Genomic DNA, 21101 nt, shown 5'->3' with positions numbered 1-21101 from the left:
AGAAGAAGAAGAAGAAGAAGAAGAAGAAGAAGAAGAAGAAGAAGAAGAAGAAGAAGAAGTTGGAAGGGACCTTGGAGGTCATCTAGTCCAACTCCCTGCTCAGGCAGGAAACCCTATACCATTTCAGGCAAATGGCTGTCCAGTCTCCTCTTAAAAACTTCCAGTGTTGGAGCATTCACAGCTTCTGGAGGCAGGTTGTTCCACTGGTTAATTGTTCTAACTGTCAGGAAGTTTCTCCTTAGCTCTAGGACATTCTGTAGGTGATTTCCAATCATCTTCTCAACGTTTTTTCCCCACAAGGGGAGATTGGAGACAGGGCAATAACTGTTAAGGATGCCTGAATCCAAGGAATGTATCTTAAGGACGGGAACAAACCAGATCTTCCTTCAAGACTGCAGACAATGTTTTCTCCCATAAAGACAGAGAAGCATTGCAAGTTAGAGTAGAATGTTAAAAAAAAACACTGAAGTTTCTAGCTCTCAAAACTAAGGATAAAAAATTGATAAGTGTTAAAGAAAGCTCCGGGCTTAAGCATGTGCCACAAGCAGCTATTACAGACTCCAAGTACAGAGAACCAGAAAGGTCCTTGGGACTTTATCTCTTTTTTTTTAATTGAAATGTTTTACAATACATTTTATCTTTAGCAAAACAAAACCCCCTCCCTACCCCCTCCCCTCCCACCCTCTTCCCACTCCCCAACCCTCCCCAACCCCTCCCTCCCTTCCCCCCCCCCCGACTTCCCAGAGCTGAGTACAGGGTATAAAAAATACAAACAATCATAATCTAACTTATGCAAACAATCCTAAACTATTTAAACTATCGCACTTTAACTCATATAGATAAACTCCAAACGTATATATATCATATCAATAATTATTCAAATGCAAAATAATACTTTTTAGTCCCATATTTGCTCCGTAGTATCTCTCTGTTGCAAATAGTCTTTCAGGTGCACTAAAATCTTTACCATATCCTCGGGAAAAAAACTTTACAGTCCATTCTTCTGTAGTCGGTAATTTTACCTTTTTACTAGAAATCTTACTACCATAGTTAAATTCAACATCCATTTAATATCCACCACAATAATATCAATAATACCCAATAAGAACAATCACAGATAAAAGAATTTTATATCAATTATTAAAAACTATTCTTCTTTCCAACTAGGCTTTAAATTTCCATACTAAAACCAAGTTTATACAACCTTTCCTTCTCCTAATATATTATACAACTTGAAATACTATACATTACTTTCCAAACTTAAAATTTTTTATATAATCACATCATTCTTATATTTTCTATTACCTGTTTCATTATTACCCATAGAGATATTACAAGTTAACTTTCATCTATAATTTTTCCCAAAGTTGCACCAGAACATATCACAAAGTATATACCTGGAACACAATATCCACCTTCTTATCACACCGTAAATATACATACCAACCAAATAGCAAATCATAACCTACAAAATATCAGTAAGCACTACTACAAATCTTCCCAATTAAATTTTCATAATCATCTTAAAACTAAAGCAACATAAAATATTACATAGTTATTTTATAAGGGTGAAAAGTATATCCCCAAATATTTAGCCCTTCTAACAATTTCAATTCCCATAATCCTTATTACAATATTATCTCCTGCAGTTATGCAACTAAATCTTCAGGCTTGGTTCATTCGTCTAGAAGCAGCACGCCTCTTCCAATTTCTGGCCTCCTCCAGTGATACTGAAATTTGATCCACTCCTGTAACTTTATCATCTGTCTGTATTATTCCTTCAGCATCTTGTAGATTCTCTCTGTATCGGTGAGACTCTCTCTCACCTTTTTTCTTTGTAGATTCCAAAAATGGTATGGGGGCTGCTTTTAAAACATTACTGTAGAAATCGCGTGCCTGAGTCACCGTAGTAAAACAATGCCTCGTACCTTCATAGGTCACCACCATACCCACTGGTATCTGCCATCTAAACTTGATATCACGTCGTCTCAATTCTTGTGTCAAAAAAGCAAATTCCTTCCTTTTTCTTAAAATTCTTGAAGGGATCTCTTTTAAAATCAGAACTTTTTGCTCAGCAATTACAAAATCAATATTGTAGGAGGCCTGGATAACTTCATTTTTAATCATTCTCTTTGTAAAATAAACCACCACATCTCTGGGCAATTTCCTTTGTCTTGCAATCCAAGAGTTAACACGAAAATTTTTATCTATATCTTCCATTATTTCATCTGCTGGTCGTCTCAGCACCCCTTCCAAAACCTCAGAAACCATTTTCTTCAAATTTTCCTTAGAATTTTCTTTTAGGCCTCTAATCCTTAAAGCAAACTCCATCTGATAATACTGTGTCGAGATCAAATCATAATCAATTTTCTCTACCACATTTTCAGTTTCTGTCATTTTTGCTTCCAGTCTAATATCATTTTGGCTGAGATCTTCCACTCTTTCGTCCAAATTCTCAATACATTTAGCCATGCCTTGCAATGCAGATAAAATGTCTGCTCTCAGTTCTGTTAATTTCTCTGTAATCTTTTCATCCATAACCTTAGCTAATTTTTCTGTTAACTTCTCCTCCAACTTTTTGTCCATTATCTCCGCAAATTGTTGCATTTGCTTTTCCATAGTCTCTTGCAGCACCTTCTGCAAATCTTTTACTGTAAGAGCTGATGCAGATACGGGTGCAGGGGACAATAAAGTTTTCAACGAAGACTGCTGCACCAGAGCAGGAACTTTAGAAGATATTGTTAACTACGCACTTCCACTTACGAGCTCAGCAAAGTCCATTGAGTTAAAGATCAAAACACCATCTTCACCAAAATCTCCTGCATCGCTCTGCCTGCGTCTTCGTTCTCAAAAATTCTTCCTTGCTAGCAGGGATGGTTGCGAACACCCTGTTCTGCTCCAAAAAAAAAAAAAACCCGGAGCAGAGGCGCCTCGCAGTCCGGAGCATGCCCAGGCTTCGGGGGGGGCTCAATCCTTCAGCCGCCAAAACTTTAAGTTCTGGTGGCCCCGGAGAGCTCTACCCCTACCTGGGCGTTCACCCCCTCCTCTTCTCCCAAGGAGGGGGCTTTTGAGCCACCAAAACAGCTGATCAGTGCTGTTTTCGGCGGCTCTACGGAGCCGCGAGGCTGACAGCCGAAGAATGGCTGCCTCCGGCGACGCCTTGCCATCCGGAAGTCGGGACTTTATCTCTTTTGATTTCTTTTCCCAACTTTTATCTATCTCTGATTTATCCAACTAATACCTTTCATCAGTTCATTTGTGATAAAATATGTGTTCTTCCTATGAAATCAGGCCTTATGTTCTAACATCTCAAAAAATTAAATTAGAAACACGTAGTCTCTCAAGACTGTTTGCAGGATCATTTCAGGATTTCAAATGTGAATGCTGATATAATCAGCAAAATGGCCCTAATTGAAAAAGGCACAAAGGTCATATAATAAATATTATATTTTCTAATCTGAGATAGTAGCTACTAGCAAATTCTGTGAATGTTTAACTTACATTCAGTTGTATGTTATCTGACACTCCCAGTATGAGCGGGTACTTCTAAATGCATTTTTAAATGAGCTAGAGATCATACAAAGCCTTGCTCTTAACAAATAAATCTCAGAAGCTCAACTAACCTAAACTTTGTGCAGTTTAATTTTGCAGTAATGTGCCCACTAAAGACGTCTCCTCCAATCTTCTACTCCTTTCAGAAGTGCATAGCATATCTATTGTCAAGGGTTATGGGAATTGTAGTCCCGCCCATCTAAAGTGGCCAGATTCAAGAAGTCAGTCAATGTTCCTTAGCACTGGAAAAACAGAAAATTAGGATGGAAGACAAGTGCTGATAGATTATTGTATTAAGGGTAGGTTATGAGATAATAAATAACAACAGTGCTAATTACCTGAATGGTCTGGACAAACAGATGTTGAAATGTAATAATACAATAGTGAGTGGCATGTTTACTTCTGCTTAATTAGCAACTTTGTATATGCTTAGGAAAAAATAGAATGAGGAAAGCATGGGATTTTCCTGCAAGAAAGCCATTTATGACTCTGCATGTGCTGGAATGTGCAGCTAAATAAAGAGTTGGGGAAATGTTGGCAGTAGCACTGCAGCTTCTCAGGGAAGAGGCAATGCATTCCAGAAAGGAGCCCAAGACAAGAGACTGTGCTGTCCTAAACTAGATATGGGAGGAAGGAAAAGGTTTGGTGTAGCCACACCCTACAGGGTATATCTGTTAGGTTAGAAAGTTATAGCTTTAGTCTGGCAAGATTCTGCGTATTGGGTATAAGCAAATATACCTAATACCAAATGGATTTGATTAGATCTCACTGTTTCTTCTTTGGGTTTGGGTCTGACACTATGAGATAAATTATCCAGGGAAGATGCCCATGTTACAAGAAGGGATAGTCAGTTGGTTGAGTTAGGATCTGGGGTTATTAATATGATGGTAACATATAAATTAAGTTGAATTGGAATGATCCTTAATGAAGAAGTATGAAATAGCTTTCCAAATAGCTTTTTGCAAAATAGTATACTAAGTTTAATGAAGTTTTTCTCAAAAGTTATCCTAGGATCTTGTCCTTAGACTTGAGCTAAACCTGATCAGGGAAAGAGGACTCTTAACAATCACAGGAATGTATCCTGATACCTTTGAGTACAACTTCAAATACAAGATGATGATGATGATGATGATGATGATGATGATGATGATGATGATGATGATCATGATCATAATCATAATCATAATCATAATCATAATCATAATCATAATCATAACCATAATCATAATGTTGGAAGGGACCTTGGAGGTCATCTAGTCCAACCCCCTGCTCAGGCAGGAAACACTATACCATTTCAGATAAATGGCTGTCCAATCTCTTCTTGTTCTAACTGTCAGGAAGTTTCTGCTTAGTTCTAGGTTGTTTCTCTCCTTCACTAGTTTCCATCCGTTGCTTCTTCTTCTGCTTTCGGGTGCTTTGGAGAATAACTTGACTCCCTCTTCTTTGTGGCAGCCCCTGAGATATTGGAATACTGCTATCATGTCACCCCTCACCCTTCTCTTCGTTAAACTACACATACCCAGTTCCAGCAACTGTTCCCTATATTTTTTAGCCTACAGTCCCCCAATCATCTTTGTTGCCCTTCTCTGTACCCTTTCTAGAGTCTCAACATCTTTTTTACATTGTGGTGACCAAAACTGGATGCAGTATTCCAGGTGTGGCCTTACCAAGGCATTGTAAAGTGGTATTAGTACTTCACGTGATCTTGATTCTATCCCTCTGTTAATGCAGCCTAGTACTGTGTTGGCTTTTTTGGCAGCTGCAGCACACTGCTGGCTCATATTTAAGTGACTGTCTACTAGGACTCCGAGATCCCTCTCACAGTTACTACTATTGAGCAAGGTACCACCTATACTATACCTGTGCATTTGATTTTTCCTGCCTAAATGTAGAACCTTACTTTTTTCACCATTGAATTTCATTTTGTTAGATAGCGCCCAGTGTTCGAGTCTGTCCAGATCCTCCTATATTTTAAGCCTATCTTCTGGAGTATTGGCTATTCCTGCCAGCTTGATGTTGTCTGCAAATTTGATGAGTTCCCCATCTATCCCCTCATCCAAATAATTGATGAAGATGTTGAAGACTACTGGGCCCAGAACAGAGCCCTGGGGCACCCCACTACACACTTCCTTCTATGTAGATTCAGTTCCATTGAGGATCACACGCTGAGTGTCAGCCAGCTACGAATCCATCTGGTGGTGATGCTATCTAACCCACATTTCTCTATCTTGTCAAGTAGTAGGTTGTGATCTACTTTATCAAATGCCTTACTGAAGTCCAAGTAAACTATATCTACAGCATTCCTCTGGTCCACTAATTTTGTCACTTGGTCAAAGAATGTAATAAGATTTGTCTGGCATGATCTGTTTTTGACAAACCCATGTTGACTTTTAGTGATGACTTTGTTTGCATCAAGGTGTTCGTTGATTTGTTGTTTGATTATCTTTTCCAGAATCTTCCCAGGTATTCAGGTCAGGCTGATAGGTCCGTAGTTTCCTGGATCTATTTTTTTCCCTTTTTTGAAGATGGGAACTACATCAGCTCTCTTCCAGTCCTGCTAATTTTTGTGCTGAATGCATCAAGATGGAAAAAGGAGCTAGGTATGCTGAGATGTTGAGGGGTGGGCTTAATTTGCTAATTTTCCCCAGCCGAACTTTGCCAAACTCATCTGAAGGCATAGAACTTAAACTCCTGAAGCATCACCCTCCCCCACCCATTTGGTGATGAATAATTTCCAAAAGTACCTTGCAAGCAATGTTTTCCTTGATGCTGACAGGGACACCATAGAGTAACCCTTTCTCTCTCTTTTTAATTTTTCGGAGCTGTTCTTCACACTCTGGGAGAAAGTCTGTCACGCAGTTGATTTCCCGGGTTACTGCTAAAGCCTTGATGCAAAAAGAAGAAAAGCAGAAGAAGGAGGTGATCCAAAAACCAATCTGAACTTTTTTTTAGCTGTTCAGAAAAGGAATTCTATGGAAAATGGACCTTTTTTCCCCTGGCTATACTTTGGTACAAGGCATGCAAATTAAATAAGGACTGGGCAACATACAGTTGGCAAGCTGCACAATACATGTAACTCACCTTCATAATCCTGGTTTTGTTTTTTGACAGACATCAAAACCTGAGCTACTTTATTTGGGCTGTGAACTGTAGAAAATGGTGGCATGAAAACAGCTGGCATATATTTTATTTTAGGTTTGTGGGAAGTCAGCCCCCCCCCCAGAGAAGGAAATATTAAAAAGGCAGAATATTTCCTCAAAGAATCTTAAAAAGACAGAAAAGCATGCCCAGTTTTTCTTAATAACCCCAAGTCTCCCTCCCCCAAGCAGAAACCAATTCTGTAGAAATGCAGATATCATAATACATTCAGGAAGGTTGGAGTCAGGAAGCTGGAGCTGATGGGATTAAAAAAACAAAGATCCCTAGAATCAACAACCCTTCACCCCAAAAAATCCAACACAGCACATAGCCATCAGCCACAGGCCCAGGGAAGCAGGATATGACCTTTAGTACATAATAGGATTAACCCACTGCCATTAGCGGGGGTTGGTTGCCTCTGGAGCTCTGGAGCGGGTCGTGGGATTACCTATTCCCACGACGTTAGGGAATGGCAGCAGGTATACGAACAGAGGGCCGTATCAACATTTGGGAGTGCGTCTCCGCTATCTCCAAGCGGTGAGGCGCTCTGACCCTCTGTTTTCGCCCCGAGGTTCCGGGAGCAAGGATGTGCAGTCACCTGAGCTCTGGCTGGTGTGCTTGAATGCCAGGTCCGTTGTCAACAAGGCTCCTCTCATCCGGGATCTGGTTGAGGGTGAGCAGGCGGACCTGGCTTGCATCACGGAGACCTGGTTGGGCCCAGAGGGGGGTATTCCTCTGGTTGATCTTTGCCCACCAGGTTTCCAGGTGCTGCACCGGCCTCGGGCTCAGGGTAGGGGCGGGGGAGTGGCGGTAGTTATGAGGGAGACCTTGTGTCTGCAGGAGGCCACCGTTCTCCAGATAGTCGGGTGTGAGTCTCTCCTCCTGAGATGTGGTCCTAGGGCGCAGTTGGGCTTGCTGCTGGTGTACCTTTCGCCTAATTGCGCAGCAGCAGCCCTGCCTGAGCTTCTCGATATCCTCTCGGGGCTGGTGATTGAGTTCCCCAAACTTATGGTTTTGGGTGACTTCAATCTACCATCCCTGGGAGGATCATCTGAGTTAGTTCGGGAGTTCATGGCTTCCATGACGGCCATGGACCTGACTCAAGTAATTCATGGACCGACTCATGTAGGGGGCCACACCCTTGATTTGGTTTTTCTATCTGGATGGTGGTTAGATGATCTTGGTGGGGGTTTCCCAATTGTTACACCCCTGTCATGGACCGATCATCATCTCCTGCGGCTGGTCTTCCGTTTTGCCATTCCCCGCCGTGGGCGTGTTGACCCAACTAGATGGTTCCACCCCAGGCGCTTAATGGACCCTGAGAGGTTCCAGGCAGCGCTGGGGTCCCCACCTGCCTCCTTTGCTCACAGCTCGGCGGATGCCTTAGTGGAAGCCTGGGAAAGGGCAGCCACGGAGGCACTTGACCGAGTTGTACCCTTGCGGCCCCTGACCCGGTGCAGATCCCAGCAGGCTCCATGGTTTTCCATGGAGCTCCGGGAGATGAAGCATCAGAGATGGGGCCTAGAGAGCTGTTGGAGATCCAGCCAGTCTGAATCCGACCGATTGCGACTAAGAACCTGTATTAGGTTTTATCTCGTGGCGATAAGGGTGGCGAGGTCTAATCACTTCGCTACCCTCATCGCATCCGCAGATAATCGCCCGGCCGCCCTGAACCTTTACCTTTTACCTTTAGATAATAATAATAATAATAATAATAATAATAATAATAATAATAATAATAATAATAATAATAATAATAATGTTTTGGAGAGGAAGCAGAGTCTTAGACCAGGGGTAGGCAACCTTGGCTCTTTTATGACTCGTCGACTTCAACTCCCAGAATTCCTGAGCCAGCCATGCTGGCTCAGGAATTCTGGGAATTGAAGTCCACGAGTCATAAAAGAGCCAAGGTTGCTTACCCCTGGCTTAGACAAAGCAGGGGGAAATATAAGGCAGAGAAAAAAAACAACACTGTTGAAAAGAATGGACACAGCAATCAGAATATAATAATAGCTAAAGCAGTGTTTTTCACCTTCAGCAGCATTTAAGATATGTGGACTTCAACTCCCAGAATTTTTCCAGGCAGCCATTTTTTGTCTAACGTAGTCTAACCTGGCTCTGCTGCAAAGTTTAGTTTTGGGTGCTGCACATTTTTAATTTTTTCCTTCTGTTTTTATCTCAACTTTTTATATATCATTTTTGTCACAGATACATCATTGTATGTTTATGTCTTTGTGTATTGCCCAGAATAATCAATATGCTAGGTAATACTGTATAAGTACAATAAATAAATTCCCAGCATCCAATACACTCAAGTGTCTTTTTGGTGCATGTATGCCAGTACCTTCCACCTGCCAAGCAGGCAACTGCATTCATTCAGTCCTTGATCATCTCTCTAGAAGTCTCAAAGTCACACTGTTCCAAAAATGGAAATCCCTTGTAACCTAGCTGTTAGGAGTTGTAATAAATCTTCCACAGCTGAAAATAACTCCATGGATCACATAAATCAAAGGCCCTAGATTCAGGGAGCTAGGAAAAGGATAACAGTTCCTCTTAACTCTTGAACTGCTGGATGAAATTTGCTTAATTGGGGCAGGTTGTACAACTGGGGAGGGATTTGAAGCTGAATTGGACTGAGCTTCATTTATAATGTCTGGGTAGGAGTGTGGACAAACACATGCATATGTAGAATATTGGGGAAATTAATTTAGCATTGTAACCTATTAGCTTAGTCAGCTTTCCCTCAGTTCATGTAAATAAAAAAAAATCTGGCTTCTGCATCATCTCCCTGAGTACCATAAAGCCCATGCTATCTTGAATACCACAGTATCCATGTTCTCTTGACTGCTTCAGTTTTAGGGTCCCAATGCTTTTGAGGATTCTGTTTCCATGGAGACTCATCTCTGGAGAATTATGCTGTTTTGGTGATAGAGGGTCTTACAAAACATGCAAATAGGTTGAGGGTCAGGCATGGGTTTACAAAAGCCAAGAGCACTGGGCTTCCTGTTCCCCAACAGTTTTTGGGGGGAACTGAAGATGCCACCTACCGCCACCCGCAAAGGTCAAAGTAAGCTCTCAAAGTTTCCTGTGCAGATTAAATCCCAGCATGGATTGACTAAAAGACTTGGCTTGATTAAATCCCTCACTTTCTCCTAACGAGACAAACTTGTGTCCATCATATATTCTTTCTTGGTCCATTAAAGCATCATTACAGCAATCAGCTATTGTCAGATCTTTAGACTGATTGCTTCTAGTTATCACCCACTAATTCAGTTTACAGAATCAGGGAAAGGTACAGAGTTAGAAGAGATTTTACATTCTTAGCTTATGCCCAAATCACTAACAATATTTATGGTGTGAGATGGTTTGTATTGCCCAAAGGATTTTGATGTTAGGACGCTGAGCTTGTCGATCAGATGGTCGGCAGTTTGGCGGGTCGAATCCCAAGTGCTGCGTAACAGAGTGAGCGCCTGTTACTCGTCCCAGCTTCTGCCAACCTAGCAGTTCGAAAGCACATAAAAATGCAAGTAGAAAAATAGAGACCACTACGGTGGGAAGGTAACAGCGTTTCGTGCGCCTTTGGCGTCTAGTCATGCCAGCCACATGACCACGGAGACGTCCTCGGACAAGCGCTGGCTCTTCGGCTTTGAAACGGAAATGAGTACCAGCCCCTGGAGTTGGAAACAACTAGCACGCATGTGCGGGGGAACCTTTACCTTTTTAAAATAGAAGAGCAGGTTTTGTACAGTATAAACAACACATATCCATATTGGAATTTAACATTTAAAGTCAACCTTACCTTTTCAATATGGGTGTATAGAACACTTTCTGGAGACAAGGTGCCATCCTGTAACTTTGCAGCTAGTTCCACAAGAGAAAGAGATAGGATTGGAGCAGTCTTTATTCCTGGATTCTACAGCAAACATATTGAAGAACAAACATATTGCTGACACATTATTGCAAAATGGGTACCTGTTAGACCAGTGATTGTTAAACTACATTGTGTGGATTATTAATGATGCATGGAGGTTCACCAGCTGGCCCATTGCCCACATTTCCCAGCCATAATCCCCACATTCCCTACCCATAATCCCCACCTTCACTGCCAATCAACTGGCCAGCCTTGTTCAATCTTTTGGATGCACTGCAAGTTAGCTGACCTGTAAAAATGGTTCAGTGGCTGAAAACTGGTTTGCTGGAGCATAAAAGTAGCAAAGTAAATGCTAAAATTTGTAAAATGTGCAAGAGTGAGCAGTTGGTATTAGGGCATAGAGTATATTAAAAAGGGAAGCTGTAAAAAATAGTCAATTTTGATTTTCTTACAAAATGTGTTTTAAAAATCTTTTAAAATAGAGGAAATGGGAAGGCACATAAAATTGCCACAATAATGATTACCTTATTTGCTGAAAAAGGTGAACTCTCACCCTCTTAAAAATAAAAATGTAGGAGGAGAATGTTTAATTGGATGGTCCCCAAATTTCCTAAATGTTTATTTTGTGGTCCTCAATAGCAGAGAGTTGAAGAAACACTTGGTTCAATCATTTGTTTGTTTATTCAATCAATCTATTTTGAGGCTAACTACAGCATCATTGGGCAGCTTAAAGTTTTTTAAAAATAGCTTCCAACAAATACGTTTTAGATCAGGATATTTCGCCATGGATTAATGTGCAAATTTGCACCATTTAGCTAAAAAAAACTTTCTAGCCCTGCCAAAGGAACATTTTGTGTTGCTTTTATTTATTTAAGAACAGCCTTAAATTTGATTCTTCATGAGAAACTATGGAGGAAATTAGCCACAACATCCATTGATCCTCATTATCTCTGATTCATAACTCTATTACATCAAAACGCAGATAGAGGCTGTTGTAATGGTGGTTTAATCACCTTCCTCCTTATCTTCAGAGGAGTCAAACAGAGCTATATTCTTGCCCCCGTATTATTCAACTTCTATATAAATGATGTCATTTATACAGAAATAAATAACTGTTTGATCTAGTGCATTTAACCTTTTTTGAAAAGTAATAGACCCTTAATGGTAAGTAAGAGGACAAAGGAAGATAAAAATCTTCATTTTGATATTCCAGTTTATTACTTTTTAGCAAAACTTTATTCAAGGTTTTTTTCCCCTTTCCTTCAATTATGTTCACTTCTCAGAGACTACCAGGACAAGTTCTTGCAGTTTTATTGGCAAGGTTTTTCAGGAGTGGTTTGCCAGTGCCTCTTTCTCAGACTGAGAGAAAGTGACTGGCCAAGGTCACCCCAGCTGGCTTTCTGCCTAAGGTGGGAATAGAGTAGAACTCATGGTTTCCAGCCTGATGCCTTAACCACTACCCCAATCTAGCTGTCATTGGTTATGATAGTATTTCGATACATTAAGGAATTGCATACACACAATGTCATAAAGAGAAGTTTTTTAAACAGCTTTGTTTCACAACTAATTATTCATCTTGACACAGCAAGGCAAAGATCCAGTTTTGCCTCCATTAGGTCTCTGGTTTCAGCACTTCGCCTCTCCTGCCAAAAAATGAGGTCAAGGGAAGGTAGGTTGGGAGAGGTATTTATACATTTCAGCGATTGCTGTTCCCAGCCTATTTAAAAGGCAGGCTTTTTTTTGTTTCTGGTGCAGTGCACTGGCCCTCCTACTCAACCATTCATTTTATTTTATGATAGGATAATACATACAACATTGATAGTACTTTTGTCCCGCTTTTGTTATCAGTGTCGATACTTGGGGCTTTGGACTGAATCCATAGTGGGTATAAGACAGATGGGAAGGATCTGCCAAGAGTTTGGAAAGGGGTCCCTGGGAAGGAGCCAAGGTAAGAGGTGATCTCACAACACAAACCTAAGTTAAAGGTTACTATTCTTCCACCTAAAGATGGCAAGAAAGCAAATGATCTGTTCATAAGAAAGTGTGCTTTCACCTTCACCATAATTCCCCAGTTGTAATGGTATGTGAGAATGACCCTGGGGGATAAGAAGAAGGGCGTTTCAACACTGGAGGTTTTTAAGAAGAGATTGGACAACCATTTGTCTGAAATGGTATACAGTAGGATTTCCTGCTTGACCAGGGAGTTGGACTGGAAGGCCTCCAAGGTCCCTGTTATTCTGTTACTCTATTATTTTCAGACTTGTAAGATGGTTTTCAGCCTTACAAGGTTGTCCAGGCATGAAGCACACCTAGAAGTACCAGCTCTAATTGTACTATAAGGTTACATTAACAGAATCTTGCAAGTGTGAAAGTACACCACTTCCCCCTCATCTTGCCACACCCCCAATCTTTCTGTGGGCTCAGCTGCCTCTTATTAGACCATTGCCTAGTTTGGGATTCTTCCCTCTGTCTCCCAAGGCACATTCTGTCTCCCGCATACCACTACACCAACTGGGATTCACTGGCAATGCACAGCATTGGGATCCAGGCACAATGCTACAGCAAACCTTGTTTTCTACAACCACTTAAGCTGCACCCCCTATAGCACGGGTAGGCAACCTCGGCTCTTTTATGACTCATGGACTTCAACTCCCAGAATGGAAACCTCTCCCTTTCTCCTCAGCATAGCTGACTCAGGAATTCTGGGAGTTGAAGTCCATGAGTCATAAAAGAGCCGAGGTTGCCTACCCCTGCCCTATAGTCTCACTTTTATGAAAGTAAAAAGCCTCTTGTTAGTCTTTCATTTTCTGTTTTCTCTCCACAGTTGCATGTAATCTTATCAGGTTCCAATCTTAGAGCCTCCAATTAGGATTTTTTTCCCCTAACAACAATCAGTAGCTCTGTGTGATATAAATATCTTGATACAGAGAATTCTTGTTTATACTGAAACATAATGAAGGGAGCAGGAATTCTTTCCAAACTAGGGATAGTTCTTCCTGAATTCTATATTATATTGCAGGATGAAGGCTACACAAAGAGCATTGAATGTAACTCAACATGCTATACTGGATCTCTCTCTCTCTCTCTCTCTCTCTCACACACACACACACACACAGAGAGAGAGAGAGAGAGAGAGAGAGAGAGAGAGAGAGAGAGAGAGAGAGAGAGAGAGAGAGAGAGAGACTTTTGTGCAAGAAGAAAGACAAGAGACTTGTTCTTTGTACCTAGGCATTTTGACCTCAGCATAATCCTGGCATATGTCGACGGTCACTAGGCAAATGCTAAGCTCAAATATCCACTAGTTTTATGATGGATGATTTGTTACCATCCTGCTAAGAAGTGGGCAGAGACAGCTGCATTAAGGGGGCAGCTTAAATGGAAGAAGAGATGGCAAAAGAAATCTTATGCTTCTCTCCCCCCCCCATGACACAAAGTATGTGTGAACATTAAGAGCCTCCTAATGTTAAATAGGAAACACAGAGCAACAGGAACCTTCAAAACTAAGTTTAGCCAAAAGATATGGAGAAGAAACCTATAGCACTATACAAAATTTGCAGCAAACCAGTACTTTCAAAGATCAAAATAATTACTTTAAATATGAAATAGATCTTGGCAAGCAAAGTGCCGTATCACCACTATATAGTTTATGCATATTTATTTTCTTAAGCAAGGCAGAAGCCATAATGCAGAGAATATGGGACAGTGAGATATTTTGTATGTAAATCTGTCTTAGTTATTTTCTAAAATTAGGAAAAAGAAGGAAATCTGATTCTTTTTTTTAATGAAATGTAATACCTGCTGCTTAAACTGCCTTGCTGCCTTCTCCATTCGCTGAAACCCAAGTTCTCGCTTGGTCTTGAATTCATCAAGTTTCTTCTGGACCCGTAGCTGGTTCATCCATTTGAACATCAGAATAGCAGCAGCTGAGCCACAAAACAAGCCTGAGATAAGGCGCCTGTCAACCTCAGCCTCTGGGAAGAGCTCCTTAACTTTCTCTAGAGCCATAGTGTACGATGTTCTCTTCGTTCAGAATCGGAAAAAGCTGCTAAGACTGTGTTCCCTGGAGCTAATGGAAAAAGGCAGAGAAGAGAAGTGGGTGGTGATTCTTAAGCCCACCCAGATGCTGTCAAGTCGAAGCAACTGACAGATAGAAGCCTGTCTAATAAGGAATTAAGAACTTCCAGAAAAGTATCTCTATAGAAGAATCTTTCAAGTGACAATTTATTGACTTAGCCATCTCAACATTCCGATGTACTATACAACACGTCGCTTTAGAAATATAAGATGATCCACTTGTTCCATTCTGAATTCCACCAAATGTTACTACATGCATCCATCCCTAGAGAATAGGAAAAAAAACACCACCCAGATGCTGTGGAATTTGGTTTTCTTTTGTGATCTCCTGGTCTAGATATGTTTTCATAGACTAGATATTGCTAATGACAAAGGATAGACCTATGCAGCAGACCCAACAATAAAAAATTCTACCATGAACTTTGGGCTTCTTTCATTTCTAAGATATAGCTGTGATATTATTTCTCTTTAACAGACTTGCTTCTCTGTGCTCTTTCTAAACACTCTTATTTACTATGGGATGGCATACCAATATTTCAAATCTGAATGTATAAACAGCATCTAAAAAAACAAGGTCATGATGGCTGTTTGAGGGCCATCACTCACTCACACACACACACACACAAACACACACAATTTGAACAACTATGCAGTCATCAGGATGATCAGTCAACTAGAATATTTTTTTGTCCTTGCTTTGTTGCAAATGCTCATGTTCTTTCTTCAGTTTGCCTTTCTGGGCATCTCACTTGCCTCTGCAAGAACTTGGAAACAGCCAGGCTACTTGTGGCTGTTAATCTCAATCCACTTCATCCAAATCCACTTTGAGTTTTATTTTCACCACCCCTCATTCCAATTCCAATTGACATGTTTCCAGCTTTGTTTGATGATTTCACCTACCACTTGTTCTATCCCTCAAAAAAGGAAATGTTTATTTCTTTTAAATCTTAGACCTTCTTAGGTTTCTTAGACCTTCTCCATATATCAGGTTGCAATGTCTTTTGTAAAAAAATGAAAAGCATTTCTACTTGCTAGAAATAATCCCAATTAAAGTTAGTGGGACATCCAAATAGACATACGAAGGATTACATATTTGCTTTTTTTTCTCTTTTTTTCTTTAAGAAAGGCACATGAAGAAGTGGTGTGGCTGAGAAAGCTGGAATTAAGATCCAAATGTATTTCTTTTTAAGGAAAAATAACCGGATATGAAGAAAAATAGTTTTCTCTTTCTGTTTGCTACACTGCATCTAGTTGGAGGCCATTACAGAAAAGCAGGCAGAAGGGAGAGTATTAAAAAGAAAGCTCCAATCTGGTAGTCACACCCATGTCATCAAAGCCCATATTTTTGGGGGGTGTCATGCATAGGATTGCTAAAGAGGCACATGACTTTTTTGATCTCTCCTGCATGCCCCACATTACATCCAGTGCTTTTTTGTAAAAGAAAAAGGTGCTGGAACTCACACATGTCATACAACCCACCTTGCCTACCCTACAAGGTTCCATCCAAAAAAGGTGCCAGAACTCCGTTCTGGGCATTCTATGAGAAAAAAAAGCCCTGATTACATCAAATGTGCAGTCTCATGTAATGTCAGAAGTAATATATCAAATGTAAATCCTTTTGCATATGTGTGGCTTTTTTCCACAAGAGAACCATAGTTTAGAAGGATTTACTTTTGGGCACAGATCTGTAACACTGGAAATAGTTCCATTTCCTGGATATGTTTTTTCTTCTTCTGAAGCTATTCAAGACTGCACATTTTTAAAGTAGATGAATAGTTAGTTATTTGCATTTTTTTAAAAAACGTAATTGCAGTGTATGCCTCCCAGCATACACAAAGGACAGCACAGCAGGAGGCTGATGGTGCAGATCAGCAAAGGGGCTGGACAGCTCCGGGCGATGACTGCTCACTCAGGATAAGCCTAATGACTTAAGCTGTTGACATCCCCAGGCATGGTCAGCCTGGTGGGAAGCCAGGATCTACACCCATTGTCACCTGCACTGGCAGGAAGCCCAGGTTTGAACTGATTGGATGCCATCCACCTGGGCAGGTACAAATAGACGCCAGGCTTCCCTGTTTCCCCAGTTCATTCTGTTCAGAATAAACTCATCTTCACCCCAGCTCTGTGTCTGTCTCTATGTGAAGCACGTGACTTTACAGTAATAGTTGACCCTGCCTGCAGGATTACAATCTGCTAAGTAAATCAGAACAAAATTCTTGCCTACAGCGCCAGCTCTCCTCAAGTCAAAGCAGTTTAACAGGCTACATTTTTACTAAGCAATGACTATTTCTACATTTGTTCCTCCTATAAATGCCAGCAGTAATGCAATGAAAAAAATACTGAAGAAATGCCACAAAACAGATTTAAAAAATTCTGGAAGAATTTGTGAAAAGATTTAAGTAATTTTTCTCTGAGTAGACTACTTTTAGTTTTTGTGTTCTGGCAAATGAATCCAAAAGTAAATGAAAATACTTAAGAAGCACTTTCTATATTTTTTTAATACTAATTCTGTAGCATTTACATTTAAAGACAAAAAGATGTCAGTATTTTTACTTTTCTATCCATGTGACTTTAGAAAATGGGTGCCTTATTGGAAAAGCTAAAAGACCAGGTTAAAGACAAATTATTATAGAGAAAATATATTCTATCTATGTGATTCCAAAGAGTTGGTATTGAGTTATTTATTTACACATTTTTGCTATTTGTTGTGGATTTGTGATGATTTTCCCAGGAGGGGGAAAAAATCCATAAGGAGGCTCATTATTCCTCATTAGTTCCGCATTGTAGTGTTTGTTAGCAATTATACTGAAGATAAAATTTGTTTCTGCTTCCAAGTTAGTATTCAAACGCCTCCTTCATGCATTTTTCTTCTAATCTCAGTTTTGAACATTTCAATTTCAGGTTCTTATTCACAACAGAAAAGTGATCCTGAGAGAATGATACCACAAATAAACAAAAGGATCTATTTAAGAAATTATATATGGATAAATAAAGGTTGAAATTGCTGCTATGTACCTCAACAACCTAATTCATTATTCCTCCAGTTAGGAAGAATACCACCAGCTGCCTACATTCCTTTCCCCACCCTGGAATTAAGGTTACATTTCATAAGCTATTTTCCATCTTCCTTCTCTTGTTGCTTTCAAACTCCACTCCTAAATTCTTCTCTCTCCGTTAACTAAATTCCATGTCCCATATCACCTATTCTCAAACCCAAAGTGAAATTTAATTCACTTCCATCTCTGCTTGGCTGAGAGATACTGAAGGTTCCAACACAGATAAAACTCTTTTCCATGTTAGAGGGTTCTTTAACCATCGGTGTCTTGGGAACTTTGAAAAAGTACTGTGACTATCAACCAAAGCAGTACATGTATAGAACCAAAATAACCCTTATAAAAATAATATGAAAAAGCAGAATTTTTAGAATGTCAAGCAGAAGCCTTCAATTGTTTTGAAGGGTTAAAGATACCTCTTACAAATCTGTGGTGCTTTTTGTTTATTCTGCATGAAATTGCTGTTTAGAGGCTAATATATATTGGTATTGGAGGAAACCTCTTCCTGGAGAGTTATTATACCTACCCTATTTGGTCATTTTTCATCATAGGCAGTATGTAGCAGTAAGAATACTTGACATTGACATTGAAAAATGAAAGCGTACATATTTGACTTTGTGATTCACTTCATGTTCCATGCAAAACATTCCTCCAAAATGCTGTGCAACAGTGGCATGACTGTATGACTTGGCTGGGGGAAATAGAGCTCTGTGTGGATGGTTTTTTTTAAAAAAAAATACTAAATCGCATCACTATTATTAGCTGTGAATGCAATCCTTCTATCAGTAGATGCAACCTTCTCCAATTTACCACCTTCTAAGCACGTTTAGAAGTGTAATTCTCAGAATTCCCAGGTTGTGATCCTAATATACCTGGAGGATGCCAAACTGGGAAAACTTGTTTATATTACAAGGGCTACCCATTCTAGTTTAATATACTTTTTCCTCTCATTTACTGACCTGAGTGAAAGCCAGTATCCAAATGCTAAAAAGAGAAAGAGGGAAAAAGATAACCTGATACTTTAAAGTAGATGTCTGCCTCATTTCTCTAGTCTAGAACCACATACAGAAAGCCAAACACACCAGCTACCAATACTAATTTTGTTTGTTTTCATTATTTCATTCCATATATATTGTATAACAAAGTTGGTAAGGACTTGGGAGGTCTGCTAGTCCAAACTCCTGTTCAAGCAGCAAATCCTATACCATTTGGGACAAATGGTTGTCCAATGTCATCTTAAAAACCTCAATTGATGGAGCATATACAATTTCTGGAGACAAGCCATTACACGGATTAATTGGTCTCACTGTCAGGAAATTTCTCCTTAGTTCCAGATTGGATCTCTTCTTGATAGGTTTCCACCCGTTGCCCCCTCAGGAAATAGTTTGTCCCCCTCTTCTCTGTGATAGCCCCTTAAATATTGGAAGTCTGCTATCATGTCATCCCTAGTTCTTCTCATCATTACAGTAGACCACATTGTGGCCCAGCAATTTAATACATTCCTTAGAAGTAGGGATAGGTAATAAGTACATTTATTTTTGAACAATGTACAAAGTGACTGAGGGCTCACTCCCAACCTTAGTTAATTTTTAAAAAGACTTGCACGCTTACAGCAACACTGGCTTTTCTACAAATAGACATTTCTCTTCTTCAAAACTTTCTGGAAGGACCACATAACTATAAAACATTGCATGATCATATCAGACTTATTCAGTTGATATACTGCATTTGGTATATAAAATCAGACATAAAAGTGAGCAGTCTGTCCCCTCAGAAATTCCAATAATTACCATGAACAGGCAATTCTCCAGAGATACAATATAATTGTATTTAGTGGGGAGCTTTCAAATTCATGAGCTGGAATCTAGCAACTGGTAACTTCATGTGAGTTACCTCACATAAAAGCATTTACATGTGTGCAAGGATTCCATGCTCTAGACCTTTTACACTATTTGTGAAGAGTGCCTCTCCTGGGATCTCAGCAGTATGACTTGAAGGGAAGAGTTGCACATGGCTTCTCATGCATTCAGTTCTACCTCTGAACACATTGCCAGGATAGGACTATCCATATTCCAAGAAGTGCTGGAGAAATTATCTGCAAACAACCCACTGAATAGTATTCTTCAGACACTCTATTCAGTGTTAAGTGCCTTCTCTCTTTATTGACATGTCTCCCTTTTGCTGGAGAACTTCAGCGGACAATCACAGAGTATGAGGGCTGCAAACAGTCTATGAATTGTCCACTTTTGCCTAGACCAAACAAGTCCTTTCTCCAATTTTAATCTGCCAATGTCTTTCAAAGTCAGTCAGTGTTATCTATGGCATTTTTTGCTTCAGTTTTCACACACAATGTACAATATAGAGAACTTGTGCATTTTGATTCACAATTTTAAGCTAAAGGTGAGGATGCTTGTGTACAAATTCTTCTCCCTACCACAACCAAAATAAATCTCCATGCATAGAAACTTGGTCGAAGATAGTAAAATTCTAGTCTAGCCTTTTCTTGAACATGATTTTTTTCCCCAGGTGATTTCAAAAGCCAAACTAATTGAGAACATTAAAAAAATGAGCACCCAACAATGATTAAAAATAGTATCATTTGGATTGTAGGGTTCTGTAACTTGAACTAGAAAAAGAAACAAATTGTGTAGCCTTGCCTAACTATTGCTATCTCGCTTCTATAATCAGTGTTTGCATCAGGAACAAATTTCACGCAAGTGTGGGAAACATGTACAGAGATGTGAGGTACAGAAGGAGGGAATAAGGGAAGATCGATGGCTTCCTTATATTGTAATAATTCTGTTCTCTGATTTTCATTGGCTAACAAAGTTTATAAAGCAATGCTACTAATTTTCTAAGGTGTGGCACTTCTGAACGCAACTGCTGCCAGTGTTCAGATTGTGTTCCCACCCAGGACTTATTTTGATAGTAAATAAAGTACTATCTCTTTAAGAAGGGTCTGGTTGAGTTTTCATGATTGGATTGTTATGATTTCTCAAGTTTTGCCAAGGGCCAGTGACCTTACATATTAAAGACTTGTCAGCTAACTTGCTGCTTGGGAGAACTAAGCCCTACTGATTAGTAGATTTCCTTTGATATATGCTCCTTTTGAATTCTTCAGATGAGTTATATTTTAAAAAACCCAATAAAGTCAAACTCAGTTCCCTGTGACTTTGGGAATGCATACATGCAATTTTCTTACAATGTTATGGAAATGGTTTGTCATTGCCCTCTGCCAGAAAATAGCTGACTGATAATGCCTCATTCAAATATTAAACAGGCTTTGCTCCACTTAGCTTCTAAGTCTAAATAAGGTCAACCAACTTCTGCCATGTGCTAAAGTAAGATATACTGGAAAAAAAGCTTTTTAACCATACTTTATAAAGAATTTATAACATGTTCCAATCCCGATT

The 21101-nt window shown here is 39.8% G+C and overlaps 1 protein-coding gene across 1 annotated transcript in view; it reads right to left on the bottom strand.

Moving 5' to 3' along the window:
- Nucleotides 1–21097, bottom strand: part of LOC310638495 (vitamin D3 hydroxylase-associated protein-like) — a gene marked incomplete at its 3' end in the record, with an annotated part of 52371 nt that extends 31274 nt beyond the window's left edge. The window contains exons 1-4 of the mRNA XM_083359616.1: nt 21066–21097; nt 14357–14627; nt 10490–10603; nt 6297–6437 (exon numbers count right to left, since the gene is read on the bottom strand). Of these exons, the coding sequence (XP_083215742.1) occupies nt 6297–6437; nt 10490–10603; nt 14357–14566 (465 nt within the window). The 5' untranslated portion in view covers nt 14567–14627; nt 21066–21097. The remainder of the gene's footprint in view (nt 1–6296; nt 6438–10489; nt 10604–14356; nt 14628–21065) is intronic.
- Nucleotides 21098–21101: the final 4 nt, after the last annotated feature.

The sequence above is a fragment of the Vipera ursinii genome, assembly GCF_947247035.1.
Source record: "Vipera ursinii genome assembly, chromosome: 3".
NCBI classification, from domain to species: Eukaryota; Metazoa; Chordata; class Lepidosauria; order Squamata; family Viperidae; genus Vipera; species Vipera ursinii.
The sequence above is the reverse complement of the archived record's forward strand: the minus strand, read 5'-3'. Positions and strand labels throughout refer to the sequence as shown.